This window comes from Meriones unguiculatus, chromosome 20 (genome assembly GCF_030254825.1).
Source record: "Meriones unguiculatus strain TT.TT164.6M chromosome 20, Bangor_MerUng_6.1, whole genome shotgun sequence".
NCBI lineage: Eukaryota > Metazoa > Chordata > Mammalia > Rodentia > Muridae > Meriones > Meriones unguiculatus.
In genome coordinates, this window is record NC_083367.1 from 58,451,616 (window position 1) to 58,478,132 (window position 26,517).

A 26,517-nucleotide genomic window follows, 5' to 3' on the forward strand; every position below is an offset into this window, starting at 1 on the left:
GTCCTGGCTCAGCAGAATCTAGCCCAGACTGGCTTGCCTTTGCCCCCTAGTGACCCTGCAGATTGGCCCTGAGACCCCCAGCTGTGCTGTGAGCTCAGCTGAGTCCCTTGGGCATGGGTGGCCCACTTCTTTGCCTCAGTTGTTCTGGACACACCAGGAGCAGTCCAGGAGGCAATGGGAAGCCCGCACAGGCTTTGCCACTTCTCAGGCAAGTAACAGCGTGGTTATTTATTGGTTCTAGAGCCCATTACCTCAACAACAGCCCCAGGGCCTGGCAGGGTAACACACAGGCCTTTAATGCCAGCACTCTAGAGACAGAAGCCAGCAGAGCTCTGTGAGTTTAAGGCCAGCTTGGCACACGTAGTGAGCCCTAGGCCAGCTGGGGCTATATAGTGAGACCTCGTCTCAACAAACAAACAAACAAAAACCAAACAGACAGAAAAATAGTCCCAGTTCTGTAACCCTATATTCTCACAGATCTGGTGTAAGAACACAGTGAGAGCCCCAGAGGGATTCTCAATGGAGGGATGATCCTGAGACTATACAATGAAGTCTATAGTTTAACCTGAGACAAAGCCAAGGTTGATTCAAGGTCCCATAGTTTCTGGGGCTAGTTAAAGATATTAAAGTAATTCTCTGCCATGGGCATGTATACAGATGTGTATACACAGGTGCATACAGGTATATGCACACACACACACACACACACACACACACACACACACACACAGTGTCCCAAGTGTCTCCCCTCAGCACAGAGGAGATGTGCACTGCGTGCCAGATGCACCTTTCCTTCATGATCAGACATGTGTGTGTGTGTGTGTGTGTGTGTGTGTGTGTGTATGTGTGTGTGTGTGTGAGAGAGAGAGAGAGAGAGAGAGAATCTTCGTAATGGCAGACAGCCCTCATCATTCACTGCAGACCTGAATTTAGGCTCAGAGAAACTAGTGGGGTCCATTAAAGACTACAGTGAACCCTCCTTCAGATGGTACTATGCCCCAAGTCTGTTCTAGGAGCCTTCTCTCCAGCATAGAGTGCTCTTCAGCTGTAGGCCCATTTTTATGCCAAACTTTTTGTTGTTGTTGTTGTTTAATACATTATAAGAGAGTCCTCCGAGACTCATGCCACTTGCCCAGCGTAACCGCAGGCTACGTGAGAACTGTCCTGTCAACGTGGCCTCCGACAGGACGGCCCAGCCAACGGCATTCAGCCTGAGTACATGGAGGGCCTGCGACTGTAGCCTCTGTGTACTCAAGGGGTGCTGAGCCTGACAGCTCCCTCTGTGTTTGCTTTTCCCTGTTTGGTGCCACCCGGGCAGACTGCTGGAGAGAGACGGCCGCTTTGCAGACATGCACGCTGAGCACGGAGCTGGAGGTCTGGTCAGTGTTCCGGGGGCCCAGAGAGTGGACAGAGATTTGGGAGGTGCAGAGGTTGCCGGGATGGCATGTACACTTTCTCCCAGCTGCAAGATGCAGTCTGTTCTCACCGAAGTGTGATTCAAGTTAGAGCCTCACGCGGTGGCGGTCAGGGACAGAAGGGTCCATTCGGGCTGTGGTGGAGTGAAATCTTGAGCTAGGGTTGGAGATATAGCCGAGTTCAGAGAGTGCTTGCCTAGCATGCAGGAAACCTTGGCTCAAACCCCAGCATCATGGCATGGTGGCACGTACCTGCTACCTTAGCACTTGAGAGGAAGAGACAGGGACATGGAGAGTCAGAGTCATCCCTGGCTCCACAGTGAATCTGCGGCCAGCCTGGTAGCCCTGAGGACTCTTGTCTCAAAAGAAGATTAACAAGTCCACCTTAAGAACAGGACAAAGCCCAAACCACCCCACCTCCCCCTGGTCTTACTTCCGCTATTATCCGAATTCTACACTGAGCCAGTAGGACTGGTGAGAGAGAAGAAAGAGATGGACTCACATGGCAGGCGTGAAGGGGACCCAAGTGGTGGTTGTTGGTGATAAGGCTTGGCTTTCTAGAGTGGCGCGTATCAGACAACGAAACACTTAGCGTGTATGTCCTAACATTGTTACTCATCATCCCCAATTCTGATCTAAAATCCACTTCTCATCATTTTGAAAGACAACAAAATGAAGCTGTTTTTCCTTTCAAAGGTGGATTACATGGTCCCAAGTGGACCTTTACAGGCAGATGCTCCCCCCAGAGAAACGGAGGTGGCCGACCCCCTGGCCCCTGACCAGCAGCTTCGAGCACCACCTGCCCTCCGGTTTCTGAAGAACAAAAGCCCAGGAAGTCCACAGAGAAGTTCCTACCTGAAGACAGGAAGACACCAAGTGACCCTGTGCGGCATGTGAGTTGTCGGATTGATGATGGCAGGGCCAAGTTGCCCTCTGACTTCCACATGTCTGTACACACACACAATAAATAAATAAATATGAAAAAAAAAGGTTAGAAATGAAGAGATGAGAAACGTACCCAAAGCAAACGAGTAACCAACAGAACTTAATACCATGGAATTGAAAGAATTTGGAAAAAAAAAAAAGAATTTGGCCGTGGGTAGGACTCGAGAAGCAGGTAATTTGGATTTTACCTGCACATTCCCACTTTGGGTCTCTGCTAGCCTCAGACCACTTTCTTCACAATCCTTCCCAGGGCCGCTCGCTGGCTGGGGCACGTGCCTCCCCCTGCTGCCTCCAAACACAGGCCTTTACCCCCTGAGTCCGGGGGTGTGACCTGCCATCTTCTGCCTGCCCCTCTCGGCTCATGTGTGACACCCTGGGATGCTCTTTCAGTTAGTTTTATTGAGGCCAGCCTGGTCTACAGAGTGAGTTCCAGGACAGTCAGAGCTACACAGAGAATCCCTGTCTTGAAAAAAATCAATTAGTTGACTATGAATAAATTAGTGAATTTACAGTGCTAGGGATTGGACCGCAGATCTTGCCCATGTCAGACAAATGCTGTACCACTGAGCTATACCCCAAGCGTGCAGTCTCTTGACTCCCTGCTTCGCACCCCTGTGAGGCTGACTGGCATGGCTGGTGTTATGTGTTGGAACAGCGGGGTCCAGCTGTTCTGCTTTCCCTCATCTCGAGGAAGCTTGGTATGTTTCATCATCTTATGCCGTGTGCAGGATGACACCTGCTCCTTGGGCTGTTGGAGAACTCAGTTCAGGGATGAAGATGCGGCGCTCTCCATCACACTTGTCTGTGACGTCAGCTCTTTGAATGTTCCATCCATGTATGTGTATATATATATATATATGTCGTGTCTAGTTCATACCCAGTTTCTCCTCCTGGCCAGTAATCTAATAAGGGAGAAATGTGAGGGCTGTTGGCTGGTCCTCGAGGGTCACACTGGGTTAGATCTAAATCCATGCTCGTCCTGTTAGCTCCTCCCAAGATGCGAACACATGTTCACCGTGACTGCAAATCACATGGAATCTCAGGCTTAAGTGAGTGAGTGCTGTCTAATCAAATATTGGTGAGCCTGCTGTAACAAGCAGAAGTCTTGTCTCAGCCTGGTCTCTGATGCCCTGTGACCCCTGTGATGCCCTTTGACACCCTCTGACAGAGTGGTTTTATGGACAGCCACTTTGTCCACACTCCAGTCTGGTGATGCTTTCACCAGAGCGTTCCCCTCAGTCCTGTGTTACTTTGGTAATAAATTTTCCGATGTTCTGTTTGGAATCCTATCTATATCAAGTGCAGTGAAGAGAATTGGCATTTCACCAAAACACCTCATATCCTAGAATGAAGCCATCATACAGCCTCTTATCCTTTAAAAAAAAAAAAAAATATATATATATATATATATATAATTTATACAGTGCTCTGCCTCATGTGCCTGCACATCAGAAGACAGCACCAAATATCACTATAGATGGTTGTGAGTCACCATATGGTAGCTGAGAATTGAGTTTAGGACCTTTGGAAGAACAGCCAGTGCTTTTAACCTCTGAGCCATCTCTCCAGGCCCCCACCCTCTTATCCTTAAGAAGCAGCTTGCCAGGGCTGGAGGTATGGCTCCTTGGTTAAGAGCATTTATTCTTGCAGATGAACACAGTTATTCATAACTCCAGTTCAGAGGATCAGATGCACTCTTCTGACCTCTGGGCACTAAGCATCCATATGGTGTACATGGATGCTGGCAAGACATTCATACACATAAAATAAATCTAAAAAAAAATAAAAATCAATGCAGATTATTTCAGGCAGCACAGGAGAGCCTCAGATGCTGCCAAGGCCCTGCTATCATGCTGTTGCTGAAGGATGAGGGCCAGTTCTCCTGTTCATTCGAGAGTCACACTGCTTTCTGTCCTTTAAAGTGACATAGACACCATTTTTGTGGGATCCTTTGCAGCACTGTGGCTGAGGACAGGCGGGGCCGCAGTCATTTCATCCTCTGCTTTCTCTGGGTGGTGGTCCCCAGGTGCGCCAAGTGACAGTATGTTTAAGTCAACCCAACTGGCAGGGGAAATCCTCTCATTTCCTTGTATCTTCATGCAAGTTTAATGACACCTGATATTTTCACACACATATACACAAATGTTCACAAAGACACGCACATGAGAACACACACAAACACATGCACACCCAGACAAGCATACACATGGACAGACACGTACAAACACAGACTTGCACGCAGACACACACCGAGACATAGACACACAAGACACATGCAGAAACCCACACAGACACATGTGCAGACACACACAGACACATGTGCGCACACACACACACACACACACACACACACACAGATACCTGCAGACATAGGCCTGTGTGCACACACACATAGGCATGCTCCGTTTTCTTGGAGATAGGACACTATAGATTTCTTTTTTTTTAATACAGTATTGAAAGGGCTGGAGAGATTGCTCCACAGTTAAGAGCCCCCACGGGCTGCTCTTCTTATAGAGGACCGAGGTTCAATTTCTAGCACCCACATGGCAGCTCACAACTGCTTTTAACTCCAGGTCCCAAGGATATAGTGCCCTCTTCTGGCCTACATGGGCACTGTATTCATGAGGTACACAGACGATAGACATACATGTGGGCAAAGCATTCACACATATTAAAATTTTTTTGAAATTACATTGAGGGAGTCTGTGATCCAAAAAAGGTTAATGTTATGAAGATGAATGAAGCGGGGGGGGGGGGGGGGAAGGGGGATAAAACACTATTATTTGCAGAAAAAAAGTTAACTCCATTTTGTGTTTGTGTACAGAGAACACCCCGAATGCCATCTGTGAGAGAATCTCTCCTCTCTTTAGGAGCAAGCTTTCAGAGCAGGAGAGGGGCACAATTGCTCCTGCCCGGATAACCACAGAGCCTGTGAGGAGCAAACCTGCTCCTGCCAGGGTGAGCCCAGACCCCAGGCCCGCAGTACCCCTGACCCTGGAACATATGATCCAGACCCATCCTGTGGTGGTAGGTTCCTGTTTTCTCTCTGCCTGTGCTGGGTGGAGCTGTGGTTCTCCACAAGATCAAAGGACAGTGGAGGGCAGGAGATGGTGGAAAGATGGGAGGTGGGGCAGAGCAGGATGCCAGCAAGTGTGAGATTTCTGAGGATTTCCGGGCTGGGGGATAGATGGGCCAGCAGCCCAGAGATGAAGGCTGGGACACCTCAGGATAATGGTAGACACTAGAGAGGAACGAATAGCTTTCTAATTTCCTGTATTGGAGCAAATAACTCTGGCTGAGTTGAGTGTTAAGAAAGTTAGTGCATAGTGCAATCCTTAGACTTTATCTGTTATGAGCAATGAAAGAGTTCATGTAAATATATGTGATTTTCTCTTTTATTTATTATAGGAGGTTAAGACAGCAGCGAGCCGATACTGGGTAAACTATGTGGATGAAGAATAAGATTTTATATGGCCACTAGCTGTCATTTCCAAGCAGGAAATGACAATTTTCCTTTTCTTTGGTCCAACATTACCATATGCAGAGGAGTAAAGCGATAAAAAGATGTGCATGAAATACCTGGCATGGGTGCTTCAATCATTCTTTCGTTAGAAAGGTGGCACCATCGTGTGGAACCTAGGACCATGAATTCAGATGGTGGAGATGGTCGGACACAGACAGCACCGTGGGTGTTGTTTGCAGGCTGAGGAGATTTAAAAATGGGGCTTCAGCCAGTGGCTTTCAGTTCTGCTGACTCGTGGTCCTTCCACCCGGTGCCCTCTCTGTAGTGTCTTAAATGAAAGAAGCTGTTTTCTTTCTTAAAAAATTATTTTTAAGAAAGCGTTCAAATTATGAGGAGGGATGAGGAGGCATGAACATGAATCAAGATGAAATCAAATGAGCTTTATGAGCTAGAAAAATATAACTTGGAAGCAGTATCCAACAAGTGGCTAGATCAGGCATGCCTGAAGACACAGCGCATGAAGTAGATAGGCCCAAGGCATGATCACGTGTGTAGCACTGAGAGACAAAGTGCTGGTCTTAATGGGCCAGTGGGGTTTAATCCCAGGCCCAGCAGCAACGGTGGAGAAGCTGTGAAAGGTGCAGGACAGAAGAGAAAGAGATTTCCAGAGTGGGTAGGAAATATCAACCCTCAGATTTAGGGAGCCCAAAGAATCACAAACACTAGTAAAAATGACAGCACCGGCTGGGGATGTGGCCCAGCGGGAAAGTGCTTGACCTGCATGCTCAAATCTCTGGGTTCAGTTCCCAGCACTGTAAAAGTAGTAGTAAAAATATTGGGCTCTTGCAGAAGACTTGGGTTCAATTTCCAGAACCCAGTGGTGGTTCACAGCTGTTTGGGATTTCAGCGTCAGGGAAGCCGACGCCCTCTTCTGGCTTCTACAGGGACTGCAGGCACATGGTGCACAGTGCATGAAGGCAAAACACATAAAAGATGAAAAACAGATTTTAGAAAGTAATAGTTAAAAAAGCTCAGCCAGGTATAGAGCACACACCTTTAATCCCAGCACTCAGGAGGCAGAGGCAGGGGGATCTCTGTGAGTATGAGGTCAGCCTGGTCAATGGAGCAATTTCCAGGAAGGCCAGGGCTACACAGAGAAACCCTGTTTAAAGAAGAAGAAGAAGAAGAAGAGGAAGAGGAAGAAAAAGAAGAAGAAGAAGAAGAAGAAGAAGAAGAAGAAGAAGAAGAAGAAGAAGAAGAAGAAGAAGAAAGTTCACAAGAAGAGTGAAGATCCTTAAAGTTCCTCCTAAAGCCAGAGAAAAAGGCAGATCTCACCAAGGAGTAACTCCCAAAGTGCGGGCAGCTTCCGAGTGGGAATGACAGCAGACTCTTAGAGAATCATTTCAACAAGAAGTAGAAACACTCCTATAACAAGCCAAACCCAGTACTTTATTTCTCCCTCAGAGAAAGTAGAAAACGTTAGGCACGCCAGTTCAGCTGTCGAATTCTGCAGGTATATAAGGAGGAAACAGTAGAACTTAAACACAGATTCTCTAGAGAAAGGGCCAAAGGACCAGCCCCCCCCACCCCCCGTTCCTCCTGTGAGGGGAGCGTATCCTGGGCCACAAAGCCGGAGCCACGCAGTTGTCGCTCACAACATGGACAATGCTCATAAAAGTACAGTGACAATCTAATCTACTAACAGTCTGGTCATCTCCATAACTTCTTCCCATGGGAAAAATAATAGCAAATTATGAAAGGAGGAAAAATCCTTGAACTAAGTATGGGTTTAAATATACATATGTAAAAAAAAATGGTGTGTTTAGCAGTGACATAGGACAGGCTTTTCTTCTGAGGTTAGGAACAACACAAGGATTTTCATCAGTTCCACTCTTGTGCAGTATTGTACCAGAAGCTTGACCCACACATGGCGAAAAGAAAGTATAGCACTATTATCTTCTGTAAGTTTTAATTTTTATTTTAGGTGTATAGATGCCAGTGTACCATGTGCATATGGTGCCTGAGGAGGCCAGACAGGGTGTTGGATCCCTGGAACTGTAGTTACAGGTAGTAAGCTTCTGTGTCAGGGCTGGGAGTTGAACCTGGGTCCTCTGGAAGAACAGCCAGTGCTCTTACCCTCTGGGCCACCTCTCCAGCTTCATCTTATACAGTTTAACTGCTACAGGAGAACTTAACTGGGTTTAATTATTGCAAACATTTCTTCTGTGAGGAAGTAGATGTTTGTTTCTAAAGACAGGGCTTCTCTGTATAGCAAAGCTCCAGCTATCCTGGACTCACTTGGTAGACCAGGCTGGCCTTGAACTCACAGAGATTTGCCTGCCTCTGCCTCCTGAGTGCACTACCACCCCTGGCTAGCAGAATTCTTCTTTTAAAGATTGAACTTTTAAATGTGTGTGTGTGTGTGTGTGTGTGTGTGTGTGTGTGTGTTTGTGTGTGGTTGGCCAGACATGTCCAATCTCCTGGTGCTGGAGTCACAGGTGGTTGTGAACTGGGGCTACGTAGGTGCTGGGAAACAAACCTGAGTCTTTTGCAAGAGCAGGTATACTCCAAAGCACTGAGCCATCTCTCCAGCCCAGTAAACAGAACTTTAAAGCTACTTGAATAGTGTCTTCTAACTTTAGGTGAGGCTCTGTCTCAGTCTCAGATGGTCCAGAGGAGGAGAAGACCCCAAGTTCTGAGCTGCTGCTTTCAGGTTCCTTGGAAGGAAGGTAGAAGTTGTCCTCCGGTCTTTGTTTTCTTGTCAGCATCTGTTGATGGCTTACTTCTTCACCCCTGGCACCTGGGAGCAGGGAGCTGGTATTTCAGGAATACAGTCTCAGTCACCTTCCCCATCTCAAGGTGACACTCTGTGCTTAAGTTTAAGAGAAAGTAGGAAAAGCTGTCACCTTGGAAGATTTGATTAAGTTGAGGGAGCACTTAAATAAATATTTAATGAGGCTAATGGACTGTCAAGTCATATTAGAAATAGAATTGTAATCTGTAGAAGTGTATATTCCCATGGCTGACTTGTCTGAGCTCTTGGGAAAATCGGAAAGTGAGTTACAGAGTAGAATTAGGGGTGAGTTCAGAAAATAAGTTTGTGGCATTCCTTCAGTACGTGGATGACAGATATGTTTAGTAAGCTATCATGTCATTAGTCCAATAAGAATATTCATGGTGTGTGTGAGGGGTGAGGAGGGATGAATCTCAGACCTTTAGGATGGTTGAGATGGGAAAATATTTTGAGCCCATGAATTCAAGACCAGCCTGGTCAACATGGTATTGAGGAAGAAAAACACAGAAGGAAAGAACAAATGAAGGAGAGGTAGGAGAAAGGGGAGGGGGTAAGAAAAGAAGGAAGGAGTCAAGGGAGGAAGAAAAAATGGAAGGACAGGGAAGGAAAAAAAAGGAAGAAAGACTGCCACTTTCCCTCCTCATCAGCCAGTGAGCAAGAAAGAACCAAGAAAAATAAGTAGTCTAACTAAGTGCAGTCTGTTAACACCATTCGAAGCACCAGACATCTGTGTACACAGCACAGTCCCGGAAGGTTGCAGATAAGCTGAACCTGTTTATGCCAGTTAAGGGACCAGAAGTGTTTAAGATGTCAGGAGTTTTGCAGGTTTTGAAACCTTTTTACAGACTTTCATGGTTGAGCATCTCTCAATGTCTGTTTCTTAAATACCTTGTAGCCAAGGCTAGAGAGATGTCTCAGTGGTCAATAGCCTTTGTTTCTCTTGCAAAGGACCTGGGTTGATTCCCAGCACCCACATGGAAGCTCATAACCTTCCATAATGCCAGTTCTAGGGGGTCCGATGCCCTCTTCTGACCCTTGTGGGCAACGCACAGGTGATAGGCTTTTGTACACACAGCCAGAATACACAAACATTTATATGATAAATCTTATGCTAAAATAATCTAACAACAACAACAAACAAACAAACCCCATCTTGCAACCCAGTCAGAAATGCTGAGTGGCAGCCGCAGAAATGGTAGCTGGATAGGAAAGCAAAGCACATCCTGTGAAAATCTCAGTGTGCTTTTCTGTTTCTGAAGAACTCTGGGTCCCCAGCTGGCATGGAGCTGCAGTTCCATATGTCCTAGTGGACTGGAATGATGCCAAAGCTGGAGGGGTGACTCGATGCCCTCTTTGGACTTTCATCCATTGGCTGTGTGATCATCAGCTCGGGCACCAACTTCCAAAAGGTGTTCAAACCTGGACTGAAAATGAAGCCATGGGGGCTGGGGAGATGGCTCGGAGGTTAAGAACACTCCTGCTCTTCCAGAGCACGGGGTTCAATTCCCAGCACCACATGTCAGCTTGTAACTGTCTGTAGCTACAGTTTCAGGGGGACCCAAACCTTTCCGCAGCAGTATGAGTTTAATTCCTGGAGTCCACGTGGCAGAAGGAGAGACCTGACTCCTATAAATTGTACCCCATTTCCATGTGAGTGTAGTGGAACATGTATGCCACACAAACACACTTACACACATAGGCACTCAATGTAAAATATATGTCTGCACACACACACATAATGTCTCATTTTGTACCTCTGTCTGCCTTGGAGACTTGGAACAGGCTATGTAGACCAGGCTTAGCCTCAAACTCACAGAGACCTGCCTCCACTGTGGCATTATGTGTACTACCATGATTGAAAAAAACAAAAAAACGACAATTTTCTTTTCTTTTCTTTTTTTTTTAAATAAAGTCGTAGAGAACTGGAAAGGAGTTTAGTTCCCAGTGTTCATTTCAGCTCACAACTGTCTATAACTCTAGCTCCAGGGAAATCTGATCCCTCTGGCTTCTATAGATACCTGTGTGCCTTAGTGTGCATGTGTGTGTGTACATAGACACACACACACACACACAGACACACACACTGAAAGGCTCGTTCTAACATAGACCTCCCATTTTTTCCTCTTAACTCCTGCAAAGCTGTCTGCTTCAGATTCAGCCACCTTGTCTCTTTGCCTTGCTTAGTAAAGAATTACTCTGTGCTGGAAATTGGTGTTTGGGTGTGGCCTGTGTCAAGAAAGGACCACCTTTTACTACTCAAGTCCCTTCACACATAATTAAAAATAAAATATAAAAAGAAAAAAAAACGTTAAGAGAAAAGCCAGATTTTCCTGCTCGTGTCCTCTTTTGAACTATGTGCTGTTAGTTTTTTTGTAAACTTGACACAAGTTAGAGTCATCTAAGAGGAGGGAACCTCAATTGAGAAAATGCTCCCATAAGATTAGCCTGTAGGGAACTCTTAGGACATTTTCTTCAGTAATAATTGATGTGGGAGGGAGACTGGTGCTCCCCTTGGCCTGGTGTCCCTGGATTCTATAAATAAGCTGGCTGAGAAAGTCATGCAGGAGCAAGCCACAAAACAGCATTCCTCCGTGGCCTCTGCTTCAAGTCCAGCCTCCAGGTTCCGGCTGAGCTCCTCAACTGACCTCCCTGCATGATGGAACATAAGTTGTAAGTGGAACAAACCATTTCTTCCCATCTTGGTTTTTGCCCTGCTGTTTTATCACAGGGATAGAAACTCTAACTAGACAGAAATTGGTGCAAAGAGTGGGGTGTTGCTGCGACAGACCTGACTGTGTTTTGGGGAAGATTATGGTGGTGTTTGAACTTTGGGCTGGAAAAGCCATTGCGTGCTCAGCGGGCTGTTCTTTGGGAGCCTGGAAGATAAGAGTGTTGAGAGTAATGCAAGATGGTGGAGGGCTGGCTTGTGAAGCTTCAGAGGGAGGCAGAGATCCTTTTTAGGCCATTTATGCGATACTGTGAATGAAGATTCTGTGGTTCAGGTCAGTGGAGCTGAAGAATCAGATGTGATTAAGAAGAGGCAAGCATCATGCTTTGGGACAGTGTAAACTTTTTCTTTTCTTTTTTTTTTAGATTTAAGAAGGAGTCACCGGGCATAATGGGAATTTAGGACGTGGTGAGAGTTCAAGGCCAGCCTAGTCTACATGATGAGTTTCAGGCTAGCCTGGGCTACGTAGTGGGACCTTGTCTTAAAAAAAATGTAGTCATATGGGTAGACTTTGCCCTCTCCAGGTCAAATGTCTTTTGTACCTAGTTGTGTGAATGTGGTGAGTGAGCAAGAGGAAGCAACAACAGCACCTCGTTTCTACTTTCTATAGACTTAAGATATTTTAGTGGAAATAAAATAGTTTTAAATAAAGAATCAGCAGTCAAAAGCGCACTCATTTCTGTGAGCTTTAGTTTCCTATCTGTAGAAGACTGTTGCCGCCTGCTTTACAGGGTTATTCTTCTAAGTGCCGTGTAGCTAATTTCCTGCATACAATAGGCTCTCTTGTATTAGCTGGGACAGGCCTCTGGAAGATGGGGTGTGGGTCCTAGGATGTGCTATTTCTAAGTGGGCTTTCTACTCTATTCAGCTTGGTAGGGTCTGCTGTTGGGAGCTACTGATTCTGCATCTATTCTCAGAAGTGTGTTAAGAGTCCCTCCTCCCCCTCTCCTCATTTTCCTTTTTAAAATCAGTCTTGCCCTTGATATGTGGGAAGATTTATCTTAACCCTCCCTTTCCTGCCTGGAAGCTCCCTCGGGCCTTTCCTGTTGGCTAGCTGTCAGCAGGTGGGCACAGCCTCCTACCTCACACCTACTCCTCCTGGAAGCTGCCTTTAGGCTTCAACCCACTTCGCTGGTCACCCTCCTGGGATATTCTCACAGTCAAATCATTCTCCTGCTAGTTACTATCTTTGTCTTTAATGCCCCTGGAAATTCCTATTAAAAGCCTTTAAATCAGGGCTCTTCTCTTCTGGGATTTTTGTGGGACTTCAAATTCCACCTACCAGGACCCTGGAGACCACCAAACCTCCCCTGTGTAAGAAGTCTGCTAGGCAGCTACCCTCTCAGAGTCCTCCTTTGGGCATACCCCTCAGCCCTCCCGTTCTTTATCAGCTCTGAAGTGTCACACCAAAAATACCTCCTCTATGCCCCCCCTCCATCTTCGTTCCCAGTCGCTGGGGAGTCTTCACTGTCATTTAAATTAGGCTCCGTCACAGTTTGTTGTTCTCCTCCAGGCCCCAGCCTCACTGGGGTTCTCTGCATGTTCCAAATCCCTCTCCAAACATTAAGGATTCCAGTGGCCCCTGGACCTAGAGAAGCCTTGTAGTCATGGCCCAGGTGCCCAAGGGAGCTTGGCACACCCTCTTGTCTCTGCTCTCCTGGGTGAATGGTGGGTCCTAGCTGGAGCTCAGAGCCTGCTGTGACATGTGGTTCCAGTCCCCTATGGCTTGGAAATAAGGCCAGCCCTCTCCTGAACCACAGACCCTGGAGTGAACAGTGTGCTTCTACTGCACTGCCTACTGTCTCTTCTGCTAGAAGATGGGATTTCAGGGCTTTCCAAAATAAGTGTGTGTGGGGGAGGGAGCACAGTACAATTACCTGTATACAACCACTTGCTAAATCGACTGAGCTCCTGTAATGATTTGATTTCTGGAGTAATTCTAAGCCTCTGTCTACCTCTGCTTCCTCTGGGAAGACACACTCAGCTCACTTTTTGAGGGCTCCGTTAGTGGTAAACAGAACAATACAGATAGGAAAAAAAAAATGCCTGGAGTTCTGTCTTCAGAAAGTGTGCAGGACCGGCAGGTCTGTGTCAGTTTGTAGGCGGGTTTTAATGAGGTGGCTGCTGCTCCTCCTAGACACAATGACACCTGCATTCCACTGTCCCTGCGTTCAGGAAGAGCTCCATCTGAGCGGAGTCGTCTGTGCAAAGATTCTTTTATCTCAGATTTGGCCCAGGTTGAGCAGAGGAAGGAGAAATAGCATGGAACCCCACCCCCCTCCCCAAAAGGGTTAATGGAATGAGCAGGAGAATAGGCCAAGACTAAAAAGAAATAACTCACATTGGTCACCTGGAAACAGCTGTTAGGCCAGAGGATAAGGCAGAACCTGGTGGAGACAGGTTCAGGAGACACTGCCTGAAGGAACAAAAGGCTGCAGTAGAAGACTATGGAATAGCATGACAGAGATCCAGAGGGAACTGAGACTGCCAAAAACTCAAAGGCACAGCAAAGAAATAAAATCTGCATGGGAGGCCGTAAAACCCAGGAGTGGCATAGAGACAAATTGACAGGGTGGTGTGGTGCAAATACTTCACACACCATTCAGTGCCGTGCAGAAGGACATGAGATGAAACAGCCCAGGGGAGCAGGAGAAACGGAAAATAGTCAGGGGCTGTCATTCCCAGGCAGATGACTGCGGATGTAGAAAGCGAAGGTATGGAGGCTGGGGAATCAAGCTGCCTGCCCTAGAAAGTACCAAGCCATTGGCCATAGAGTCCCCTGTTTAGCCTTGGACTCAAAGAGCAGAGGGTTTTAGGGAGAAATGTTGGCTGGTTTATTTGTTGTCTGTGTGCCAACTCCTGTCCCTAAGCCACCAGAACATTGGCTCATGGCTCGTGAGGACAGTTGGGATAGGATTGGACCTGAAGATGCCTTCTTGGGCTGCCCCTCACTCACTTCTGCAGTCTTCCTCTTGCTTGCACGGCAGACTCTTCCCAGTCACAGTGACCTGTGAAGGGGAGTCCTGCTGGCTCATTTCAAAAGTCGTTTATTCTTTTCTGCAAAACCACAGCCACAGAATCCGATGTCCCTTTAAATAAAAAGCTCAATGTTAGGCAGCCTAAAGAGTCCTGCCATTGCAAAAGCGCTCACCAAAGCCACTGCTTTCTTTCATCATTTGGCGACAGACTTATTTTCACTGACGCCATCTCTTCACTAAGTTAGGATTAGGGGATGCTGTGTCTGCTTGGTCAGCTTGGGGCATCAGGAAGTAGAGAAGGGCTAGGTTGCTACACTGGGACCTGAACCGTGATTGTGGCTCACATACAGCACTCATGTGTTCTGCAACACGGATATGCTTATTCCCAACATCAGAAAAGGAGTGCGTTTGTTTATTCATTCATCCACCCACTTATTACTTATTTAATTTCCTTCAAGAAAGAAGACTCTGGAGTGTGAGGTCAGGATTCAGAATGACTCCTCTTTTCCATTCCAGCTCTGAAGGACAGGGGGCTTTGTTGTCTGAGAAGGGGTGCGACCAGGGAAACTGCCCCTCTGGGAATTGCTGTGGGCATACATTTATGGTTCCTGGGCCTTTTCCTTTGTTTGTTCTTGGTGGGAAGGTGCAGAGGCCTAGGCTTCAAGCCTCTCTTTTTCTGGGATGGTTGAGGCTTCCCTAGGACAAGCCAACCTGAGAGAGGAGCGGTAGAGTAGTGCCAAGGCCACGCCTCTCCCAAGGAAGCGCAGGTTATTAACTGGGAATTCTTTACAGCTGGCCCGGAGGAAGCTTTTGGCTGTAAACTGTCATGCACCGCAGCATTCCTTGAAAAGGCTGCGAACAAGTTTCTGAGGACAAAGATCAGAGTCAACCACAGAAGACAAAATAGCTAACTAATCCCTGAAAGTTGCTTCTAGCCCTACCCGGGATGCGGCTTCACTGACTGCACTGTGGAGTGCAGAGATTTCACTGCTCAGGGTAGAAAAGTAACATTATTTATTTGCCCAAGCCTGTTTGGAGAACAGTTCCAGAGCCATCTTCCATGAACCTCCTGGACGATGGAGAAAATCCATCTATCTGAAGAGCAATCATAGTCCCAGGACCGGCTCCGCCTTCACGCCAGAGGTTAGACATCGTCAGTCAGTCACTTTTTCGAACCCACGCTCGCCGGGCCTCCACGTCCCGCCCACCTAGACCCTTTATTCCAAGTGCCAGGCCAGTCTCAGGCCTGAGCGTCTCCTAAGGAAAAATGGTGGTGTCTCCCCCGCATACTCCTGCAAACCCACAATACCACAAACTGGCTGGTGGGCGTTGCAGGAGGCTCAGGGTTGGGCGCAATTGAGGGCCTTTTGGCGTCCCTGCAGAAGGAAGCGTCCCCCTCCAGTCAGCCCCAGATTTCTTTATACCCTAGACTACGGAAGGGCAAACGAGCAGCCCAGTAGCCAATTGGAAAAGGGTGCGGGAAAATAGTCGTTCAAGACACGTTCCCACCCGACTCCGGGAGTACACCCACCCCAACCCCCCGCTGCCGCGCGCTATCGGCTCCGGGACCCTGGGCCTGGCTTGCTCTATGGACAACTCCGACCCCAAAGATTTTCTATGGAGACTCTCAGGACTGAGGGTCCCACCTGCTGTGAGAACCTCTTCCAAGGAGCTTCGGGATGGAATGCGCTGCGCGGGTGGAAGACCGGGAGGTGGAGGCTGGGACCCAGGCCCTCGTTAAAGAGCTGGGCGCGAGCTCTGGCTTCCTTCCCGCATCCTGGGCTCCCGTTTTAGAGGAATGTTATTGTTTAAAGAGACCCCATTGAACTATTTCCTGCTCTTTGTCACCTTCCCCTCGCTCTCCGGCAGAGGTTCTCACCGAGAGGTAATAAACCAACTGCTGCCCACACCGCTTGGCTAGGCGAGCAGGGAAACGCGCCCAGCGCGCGTTCCAACAATCCCGCGAGCAAAGAGGCCCGGGACTCCCGCGGCCACACTCGGTGCAGACGCAGCCACCGTCACCAAAGTCCAGCTTTTACGTGGGACGCGAGGACACCTCCTACTAGGGTCACTATCTGCTCGTCTATTTCCCTCTCTGGACAAATCCGCATTGAGCTTCCCTCTCCACGCAGGTGAAGATCGTGGGGAACCCGGATGACGAGGTGGGAGTTAGTGGCCGTCCACGGGGTGAGGGGACCAGTGCTGCACCTCGGGAGGCTGAGGCTTCAGAGAGGTCAGGGACACCGGGGAGACGCAGATCCGCCTTAGTCCCGCGCAGGTGCGCGCGACGTGGACCCTCCGCGAAGCAGAGCCGCAGGGGCGCCGGGGTGCGCCAGGAGAGCGCGTGGGAGTGGAGGGCATAGCAGTTCGCTCTGGGAGCCGCTGGCCCGGGTAGCTCCGGCCTTGCTCCCCCCGCCCTACACCAAGGGTCCGCCCCGTCGCTTTGATGGAGGTGCAAACATTTGGGGGAGGGCGGGGGGTGTCGGGACTGCGCCCGAAGCTTTCCTTACAGGAAGCGCGCTCCGGAGCCCATTGTTGGCCCCCAGCCTCGGGGCCCGCCCGGCCGGTCTGATATGGCCGCTCACCGCCAATGGGCAGCGCCTCCGTACTTCAAAGGGTGTCCCGCCCAATCCGCCGCGCCCCCTGCGAGGCCACCTCGGCTGTATTTATGGGGAGGGGACCCATTTTCTCTCCCCAGAGACTTACTCTTGTCGCGCCTTGCGGGAGTTCAAGTGGAACCACGGCTCCCCAGCCCCTCTCCCCCATCCCTGCCCCCTTCCCCCCATATCCCGGTCCTGGTCCCCCTTTGGCCAATGTACTGGGACCCAGGTGTGGTCTTTGGGCTCCGCCGAGTGACCTTCTTTTCTTGGAAAAGTGGTGGCCAGGGAAGTGAAGGTGGCTGTTGGGTAGGGAGTCAGGACTCGGGGGCGGTGGAGAGGGTGGCAGGAGGATGAGCTCCCCGGGCACAGAGAGCGCAGGGAAGAGCCTGCAGTACCGGGTGGACCACCTGCTCAGCGCCGTGGAGAGCGAGCTGCAGGCGGGCAGCGAGAAGGGCGACCCCACGGAGCGCGAACTGCGAGTGGGCCTGGAGGAGAGCGAGCTGTGGCTGCGCTTCAAGGAGCTAACGAACGAGATGATTGTGACCAAGAACGGCAGGTACATACGTGCTGCCTGGGGCCTGGGGTGGGTGGAGCACCTTTTCTTCGCAACCGGCCCATTTTCTGTTCCTTCCCGCTGCCCTGTTTACAGCCCCTGCAGAATTCCTAACCCGAGTTTCTCGGGGACTTTGCCCTACGTAACGTGGGTAGGAGGTATTAGAACTCTGGGGTGGCCAGGTTTGTCCTTCTGCTGTCTCAAGAGAGCAGTGGTTTAGTCAGGGAGACGATTTGGTTCCAGGACCGAGAAAGCTCTGGCAAAGAAGCTTGCAAGACCGTTTGGTTGCAGGGGCTCCTCTTTGCCTAGTAATAGACACTTTGTGCCGGGCTTCCTTTCTCCAACGGATGGGTCCTCCTGCCGCGCCCTGTCTTTTCCAGGAGGATGTTCCCGGTGCTGAAGGTGAATGTATCCGGTTTGGACCCCAATGCCATGTACTCCTTCCTGCTGGACTTCGTGGCTGCTGACAACCACCGCTGGAAGTATGTGAATGGGGAGTGGGTACCTGGGGGCAAGCCAGAGCCTCAGGCGCCCAGCTGCGTGTACATCCACCCAGACTCGCCCAACTTCGGGGCCCACTGGATGAAGGCACCGGTGTCTTTCAGCAAAGTCAAACTCACTAACAAGCTCAATGGAGGAGGGCAGGTAAGGGCAAGCAGGAGACAGCCGAGAGGCAGAGGGGGTTCCTCTCCCATCCATCCTGGAGCCTAGAAAGACTGCATCAGCCTTTCTCAGCCTCACGGAAGCCACCACAGTCTTCCCCAATTAAACCTTTAGTACTGTTTATATTAAGCTGATAAGGGTCACACCAAGGCCTGGAGGAGGGATCTGGGAGTCCTCACTCACTCACCCCGGAAGGATTGGTGCAGGCCTTCCGCTTGGAAAAGCGCTTGGGGAACAGCTCTGGCCCTAGGTGAGCTTTGGTTCCGAATCCGCAGTCACATTCAAGTCAGAAGGGAATACTGTGGGAGGTCTGCACAAACGTGTACATTCCGCTCCAAAGTCTTTAACTGGGGCTTGTTCCTAGAAAGCTCACTCCAAGTTGCTGTCAAGCCAGGCACTTAAAGGTTGTCTGTGGCCGTATTCTGACAGGGTTTAATGGAGCATAGCACCTCTCGTCTCAGTTCCAGACAGCTGCTGGAAGCAGATGTGTGAAAAGCTGACACAGTCTCCTGACGGACCCCTGCCCTCCACACTGTAGGCAGTCTTCTGGAGACCTGTAGCTCCATCCCATTCTCACCCAGCAGTTCTTGTGGGTGCTGTGGTGTGTGCAGGTAGGGCAGGTCTCCAGTCCTTGCCTCTTACCTCCTGCAGATCATGTTGAACTCCTTGCATAAGTATGAGCCTCGGATTCACATCGTGAGAGTCGGGGGCCCGCAACGCATGATCACCAGCCACTGCTTTCCTGAGACCCAGTTCATAGCTGTGACTGCCTACCAGAACGAGGAGGTGAGGCCCCCAGAAGGGAGGGGACCCTCCCAGTGAGCCCTTTATGCATAGGCTTGGGAAGAAGAGGTAAACTCACCCTGGTGAATAGGGGCAAGAGTCTCCTTCAGAGTTACCACTTGTGTGGCTAAGAGGGGAGAAGTTTAAAATGCTCCATCTTGCTGTTTGTCTCCAAAGATGATCTAAGATAATAAAGATCTACAACATGCTTGAGAGATGGCATGAATCACAACCCCATGCTTTTAAAATCTCCTGGAGAGGGTAGGGGCAGATCTCAGCAGTATGAAGTCCTGGCAAGGGCTGTCAGGAAGCCTTAATTTTAGCCCAATATCTCACACACAGGCTGCCCCTGTTGGCTTAAAGAACTGCACAGCAGCCCCCTGCTGTGTCAGAACTGTTGTGATTTATAGACATGATGTAGACTAAATTTATTAACTTCACTCAGAAATTGCTTTTCTTTGTAATTTCTCGTTGGTTTCAGAGTCAGATGGAAAAACAAAGACTGATTCAATTTGAATATTTTAACTTGGCTCTCTTCTTTCTCAATTTTTTTTTCCTTTGGTAACTCCACTTCCCCTGCCCCGTTTGATACAGGGTCTTGCTATGTAGCCATGGCTATCTTTAAATTCACAGCTGTCCTCCGCACAAGATGCCTCAGCATCTTGATAGGCTGATAGGCCTTTGATACTTCTCAATTTTCCCCATCAAAGTTCCCATCAAACCATCTGGTAACTAGCACTGTATTAGTAAATACTCTTTCTTATTTTATTTTATTTTATTTTTCAGATCACAGCCCTTAAAATTAAATACAATCCATTTGCTAAAGCCTTCCTTGATGCAAAAGAAAGGTGAGAGAATTCTAACCCCACTCCTGGGGCAAAGGACCATGTAGAAGGAAGGATGCCCAACTGTCTCCAGGCAGTTCTCCTTTTGACCATTCCGAATACTTTTTGGCAGAAATGACCACAAAGATGCAATGGAGGAGCCTGGGGACTGCCAGCAGCCGGGGTATTCCCAATGTACGGTTTGTTGCACCCTTATTCTCCATATCCCTCTGGCTTGTTTCAGGACTAGTCTTGCTAAAACCAGAACCCGTAGGGAAGCTTTGGTTTTTGGGAATGGTGGGGGTAGCAGGATGGCTCTTCTTTGTGCCCTGGGTACAGGCCCTTTGATTTGGGAGCTGCTAACCATCTTGGGCTTTGGACACTGGCAGCCCCTATCCCCCAAACTCTCTTGATTTGTTTGTTTTGTTCTGCAGCAGCCAGGGTCCCCCAGCCCAGAGCCAGGGGTGGACTGGACTCCTGGGAGCTTAGACTTGGGTATGATGAGGGTTCAGCTTATCACAACCCCTTGGAGATGGCTTTCTGCTTTGGTTAGCGGCTGAAAACTGGGCACTATTTTTGGAGCTATACATGAGCAACCTTCATGCTCAGCCCCCTTGGCTCCTCTGGTGGCTTGTAAGGTGGCTAGCTAGTTCTTTTAAAATTCCTTTAGGAGTTCTAGCCAGAGTGAGGGGGTGCAGACCTATACAGGTGCATATAGGGAGAGGAAAGGCCTGGCCTCAACCCTCTTCTCAAGGAGGGATCTGCAAATTTGAGGAAGTCATGACTGAGGGATAGAAGGGTCTTGTAGGCCAGACCAGCTTAGCTCTCTGCCCTTAAACCAAGGTCAGCTATTCTAAACTGGTATTTCAACACCATTTTCTAAACAAAATTGACAAATGAATTTTAACAAACAGGCCTCCTACTCTGCCTCATGGGTAGTTGCTTGAGCGCAGACCATGAAGAAATGTATGGGGTCACTCAGGGCTGTGTGGACACGTGTGTTCCTCAAGTATTGCCTGAAGAGGTGTCTTGTTTGGAACTAGAAACACAGTCGTTATTGTCTCATGGAATGCTCCTTTTGCTTAATTAAAAAAAAAATCTTTCTAAAAAAATAGGAGGAAAAAAATTAGTTTCTGTAGATAGATCTATCTTGGAGGAGGTGTTGTAGAGAGAATGTGGGGAGGGTTGGGGGGTGGGGTCATCAAAACAGAAGGGTCCGAATAGGAAATGGGTCCACTAGCTATTTCTGAGTCAGGAGCATCTCTGCTGGCCTCGGCAGCTGAGGAGAAGCAGTCCTGAACAGTCTGTGTTTCTCTATCTTCATACTTCATCCGTTTAACCTCTCATCTGATGGAAAGCCATCTGCCTGCAGAACATAAGTTCCAGGAAGGCTGGGGGAGGTCTCAAGTCCAATCCTGTAAGACAGGGCGCTGGGCCCAGCTCCAGCCATTCCAGTGCTGGGCATCCCAGGCTTGTAGTGTGGAGCTCCACACTGACATTTCGAGATTAGGCTGCACAAGAGGGTGGGCACTGTGCATTCTCAGAGCTTGGACAGTCCTGAGTCTCATGCAAGGGTCAGTTACCCAGCATGCTTTTCTCACAGCAGGGGGGTGGCTAGTTCCTGGTGCTGGCACCCTCTGTCCACCTGCCAGCTCCCATCCTCAGTTTGGAGGCTCTCTCTCTCTCCCCTCCACACACGGCTGTGAGAGGTACCCGGCTCTGAGGAACCACCGCTCATCGCCCTACCCCAGCCCTTACACTCATCGGAACAACTCTCCAAGTAGGTTCTGTACCTCGGCTCATCGATCGACTGGGGGTGGTGGTGGGAGGACCCCTCTGGAGAGGCATTTTTATAGGGGTGCAAGATAGGGAACTCTAGCTCCTAGTGGCTCCTGAAGAGACTTGCTGAAGGAGGTGGTTTAGCCAGAGGTCCCTCTCAATATTTGTGTGCCTTAGAACATGCTCCAGGTTTTAAAAGTCACGGCTTTCTGGGCTTTTCTACTGAGCCATAGTTTGATCCCCAGAATGGAGCCCTGGTTTAGATGGTTCATGAACCTCTCTAAAGTGACCATATTGGATTAGCCAGGTACAAGCATTCCTGAACAGACCAAAGATTCCCCAGGTATAGAACCTGGGCCCTCAGTGTTGGTGTCACCTGAGAACCAGGCCCATCTCAGGTCCACCCTGCACCCAGAAGCTGGAGTGTGGCCCTCTAGACAACCCTACTACTTCCCAGATTTCAGTCCCAGGATAGCCAGAGACCTTTGCCGGATCCTGTAAGCCTGTCTGCTCACACCGACCTTTGTCTGCTACAGAGGGAGGGGAAAATGGCTAAAGAACACCATAAAACAATTAAGCAATTACAGCTGATTCAAAATGAAAGGCAACATCCCTAGAGACCTGTTCAATCAGACTCTAGGCTCTGAGGTGGGGAGATCGTGTATTTTAATTTGGTGAGGCCATAGTTTCCATAGCCTAAACCCTTATGGAACAGCCTTTATGGAAAAGGTGAATTAAAGTGGCAGGTATTTTGGTTTTTTTTTTTTTTTTTAGGTTTACCTTTAATAAATAAAACCACTCGGTGGATCAGCACTTACTTATCTAGCATTTGAGAGGCTCCGAATCAGATCCCCAATGCCACAAAAATAACAAATAAATAGATAAATAGACAGAACAAAAATAAAGAGAAAGATAAGCAATACAGTGTCTGCAGGCCGTCTCCTGGTGGGATGATGAGAGATGCCTTAGGTTAACTGGAACATAGTTTTGAGTAATTAGCTCTGACGATAAATATTTCCCTGCTGACTACCTAAGGGGGCTAGCGGCTTATTCTCTGCATCTAATAGCCACTGTTTGCAGTGTTGGGTTGGGCCAGCAGCTGGTATCATTTTGTTGCATTTTACTCCTTTCGGAAGACCTGTCAGGTAACTCCCCTCTCCACACCCCTCAGCCTATGCCGACAACTCATCTGCATGCTTGTCCATGCTGCAATCCCACGACAACTGGTCTAGCCTCGGAGTGCCTGCCCACAGCAGCATGCTGCCCATGGGTCATAACACCAGCCCGCCGACTGGCTCCAGGTATGGGTGTCTGGGGAGTGAGGCCAACCGTCCTGTGGCTGGCCTCTGCTGCTTCCAGTTCTGTCGGACTTTCCCTTTCGTCTCTCTATTCTGTATCCCACCTGGGGGTGTTTGGGTTTGTGTTTATAATTAGACAGCTGGATGAGACCAGGGACACCTGGTCCCATGACTGCGCAGTTTTGATTCCTTCCATTTTCCCATGGTGGTTTGCTGTACTCCACCCGAAATAGGGTTCAGCCTTCCTTGGGTCTTAACATGTGCTGTGACGGATGGTCCTTTCGTTTCTTTGAGCCTCACTTTTTCCATATGTGAAAAGATACTAAGGAGCTCTAGCCTCAGTCTGTGTCTCAGGCGGAAGGGGTTGGCACATGGAGTTTAAAGTAACATTGCAGAACTTTTATTGAGTGTCGGGCAGTCCGTGTCTTGGCTTTTCTGTGGAAAAAGCAGTAAGAGTCCTCAGTACTACCCTGAGAAACAGGTGGAGAGTGTCTGACCGACCAGCAACTCATATAATGGGAAGGTTTAAGAACACCCAGCAAAGCTGGTGGTGATACGGTAATAGCAAAGAATAACAGAGCTAGATGCCAAGCCTCATTTCCCAGTGAGGAAAGGGACCCAATGATAGCAATTCTGGGACAGCATGATGATGACCTGTTAGTTTACAATGGAGCGAGGCTGCCATCACTCGAAGGTTTAAACCAGCCACTGTCCTGCTACCTAACACTACAACCCTGTAATACGGTCCCTCATGTTGTGGTGACCCCCAACCATACATTTATTTTGTTACTACTTCATAACTATAGTTTTGCTGCTGTAATGAGTCATAATGTAAATATTGGATATACAGATTCTGATATGTGACCCCCACGGGGGTCATGACCCACAGGTTAAGAACCACTGGTCTAGAACACGAAACATTTATGTAAGGTCCTAGCTGCTTTAGTTGAGGAGATAGCTCTTTACTGATAAGAATTTAGTTGTCTAGCTGTTGTGTGTGTGTGTGTGTGTTTTGTTTTTGTTTTGTTTTGTTTTTTGAGATAAGGTTTCTCTGTGTAGCCCACGCTGATTGTCTTGGAATTCACTCTGTAGGCCAGGCTGGCTGCAAACTCACAGACATCCACCTGCCTCTGCCTCCCCAGGGCTGAGATGAAAGCTGTGCACCATTACTGCCCGGCTATCTAGTGTTTGTTTTGTTTTGTTTTGTTTTTTGATAGAGGGACTCCCTGGCTTTGAACTCACTACACAGTCCAGAGCTCATGGTTTTGATTCTCCAGTCTCAGTCTCCTGAGTTATTGGGGTTATTGGCAGGTATTACCAAATTCATCTTAATCTGCTCTTAAGGCAAACACACCTCAGATGACAAACTTGTCAGTGGCCCTGGGGACATTGTTTAAGAAGCCAGAGGATCTGCAGGCAGCCATACCCCAGCCACACGTCCCAATTTGGTGTTCTAGCCTGAAACTCAACACCTGTAAAAAATCAGTAACCTGCCTTAACTTACCCAGGCTTGCTTTCAAATTCAAATGCCTTTGAGGTAGGCAAAGGATAGTGTATTAAATAATAGCAGCCTTGTATCAGATCACATTATGTGTCTATAGAAGAACCTGAAGGAAGGTTTTCCCCAACAAAAATGTTGGCATGGTTTAATGAAGTTCATTTCTAGGGCTTAGGCCAGAGGGTTTAACGCTCACCTCAGCACCCTCTTCATGGGGCCAGCTCTACAGTCCCTTGCATATTGTCCCATTTTGACATTGCTAACCCCTGTCCACTGGATGAGCCCAGGCCAGCGGTGATGGCCTCCTGAGGAGTGCGTTCTTCTGTGAATTCGGGTGTTGCTGCGGTGGGGTTGGGAACACACTGCCTCAAGCCTTGGTGCTCAGTGCAAATTCAGTGTGTCAGTGAGCACAGAGCAACCTGCCCAGAGTTCCTCTTAGTTCCTCAGTACACTACCATACGCATACCTTCGTTTCAGTCTGCTTCCACTGATTTTGTTTAAGATGGTAGCTTCTATACATGAGGTAATAGGGGGAAAATCAGCCTGCAAAGCCATGTGATGCGATTATTGCCAACAATGTTCTCAGTACTTGTCCTTCCCCTTCACCACGACCCCACTCCCTGTTCGGGGCCTCTTCCCAAACCTCTGACATCTGTTTTCTTCATTTCAGCCAATACCCCAGCCTATGGTCTGTGAGCAATGGCACCATCACCCCAGGCTCCCAGACAGCTGGGGTGTCCAACGGGCTAGGAGCCCAGTTCTTCCGAGGCTCCCCTGCACATTATGCGCCTCTGACGCACACCGTCTCGGCCGCCACGTCCTCTGGCTCCCCAATGTACGAAGGGGCTGCCACGGTCACAGACATTTCTGACAGCCAGTATGACACAGCCCAAAGCCTCCTCATAGCCTCGTGGACACCCGTGTCACCTCCGTCCATGTGAATCGAACTCTCCTCCACGTGCTAAGACTTGTTGTATGAACGAGGGTCGACGGGATCTTCTAGGCACAGCGTGGCGGGCTTTTGGGACAAGGGAAAGAAATAAAAGCTTGCTACCAACTCCATTTTCAAGTAAGAGGAATAGTACAGGTTCTGTGTATCATGTCCCACAAACTCTTGCTTGACCCCTGCAATAGTGATGTGGGTCGTTCATGTGAAGCCAGGAACGGAGATGAGGCTATGGTCCAGGGTCCTGACTGGCAGTCAGAGTCCCTTGCTAGCAGCCTTTACCTTGTGTTTGTCTCCTTTACAAGGTATAGGTGACTTTGAGATGCTGGAATTTGCCCACCCATCCCTCTTTAGCGAGGCACAAGCACACTGCTAATGCCCTTTCTTGTTGTCTTAGAGGTGTTAGCTCTGAGGACAGAGAAAAATCATAGCCAGTGGATTGTCACCAAGCTCGGAACCGCTCTGGCCTCTAGAAGATGTCTACTTTAAGCACACGTAGATTTTTGTGTTGTGAAGTCAATGGTGGGATACTTTTCTGTTGACAAAGTAGCCAAAGACAATCTGCAGAAAGCTTTTCTGCACAATAAAGGCAATATGCAGCATGTGGTCCTGGCAGTTATTTTGTATGCTCTCCTTTTAGGAAAGGTTTTCTCCCCGAGATGTATTTTAGTTTACTGTGAACTTTAATGTTGTAGCTAAATCAGTTGCTGAACTAAAGGTATGCATTTTCTAATGGCTAAAGAAGGTGAAATGATGTGAGTTGAAATAATATTGAATCATAGATGAACGTGCACAGCAGAATCGAAACGTGCTAATGTCATAAAATGCAGGCTATCCACCTGACAGGGAAGGCAGCAGAGGAGTTGATAAAGTTCATCAATGTAAAGTGTAGTTGCTATAGGAACCCGTCTGCCTGGCTTTTGGGATCACTTGCCTCTTCCCCATCAGTGGGGAGATGCTCCAGGCATCTGGGGTACTTGCTCCATCTAGTGGCGGAATCCATTAATATGACCCTGGTTTTGGTTTAACTCAAATCTCTGCTTTTTTTTTTTATTAGTTAATTATTTTTTTATTTTTAAAATTCTTTATTAATTACACTTTATTCACATTGTATCCTCCCTATGGTTCCCTCTCTCCTCCCATCCCAGTTCTTCCCTTTCTCCCCCCTCTGCATGCATGCGCCTCCCCAAATCTACTGGTAGGGGAGGTCTTCTTTTCCTTCTGATCCTAGTTAATTAGATCTCATCAGG

At 48.6% G+C, this 26,517-nt stretch overlaps 2 protein-coding genes across 9 annotated transcripts in view; both read left to right on the forward strand.

Annotated features, from left to right (window-relative positions):
- Positions 1-16,303, forward strand: part of LOC110564988 (uncharacterized) — a 75,826-nt gene extending 59,523 nt beyond the window's left edge. For 5 of the 7 annotated variants that reach the window (XM_060373365.1, XM_060373367.1, XM_060373370.1 and 2 more), the window contains exons 8-12: positions 1,319-1,379; positions 2,112-2,308; positions 5,231-5,387; positions 15,351-15,466; positions 16,193-16,303. In XM_060373365.1, coding sequence (XP_060229348.1) covers positions 1,319-1,379; positions 2,112-2,308; positions 5,231-5,387; positions 15,351-15,422 — 487 coding nt within the window. In that variant the 3' untranslated portion in view covers positions 15,423-15,466; positions 16,193-16,303. The other 2 variants (XM_060373366.1, XM_060373372.1) reach the window with 2 other exon arrangements.
- Positions 16,304-17,256: 953 nt separating this feature from the next.
- Positions 17,257-25,874, forward strand: Tbxt (T-box transcription factor T). Of its 2 annotated transcripts, none has more exons than XM_021662561.2 (8): positions 17,257-17,479; positions 17,857-18,121; positions 18,791-18,925; positions 19,709-19,770; positions 19,880-19,941; positions 21,353-21,526; positions 22,697-22,826; positions 24,992-25,874. In XM_021662561.2, exons 1-8 carry the CDS (start codon positions 17,274-17,276, stop codon positions 25,260-25,262), a joined length of 1,305 nt encoding a protein of 434 aa, XP_021518236.1. In that variant the 5' UTR covers positions 17,257-17,273; the 3' UTR covers positions 25,263-25,874. The 2 variants fall into 2 exon arrangements, with proteins under 2 accessions (XP_021518236.1, XP_060229344.1); XM_060373361.1 differs by having other exon boundaries at positions 21,350-21,526; positions 24,992-25,863.
- The last annotated feature ends 643 nt before the right edge of the window (positions 25,875-26,517 follow it).

Excerpts from the sequence above, each read along its gene's own strand:
- Tbxt (XM_060373361.1), top strand. The coding sequence starts at position 17,274 with ATGAGCTCCCCGGGCACAGAGAGCGCAGGGAAGAGCCTGCAGTACCGG. Across the intron at positions 17,480-17,856 it reads ATTGTGACCAAGAACGGCAG|GAGGATGTTCCCGGTGCTGA; the intron begins GTACATACGTGC and ends TGTCTTTTCCAG. Across the intron at positions 21,527-22,696 it reads TCATCGGAACAACTCTCCAA|CCTATGCCGACAACTCATCT; the intron begins GTAGGTTCTGTA and ends CACACCCCTCAG.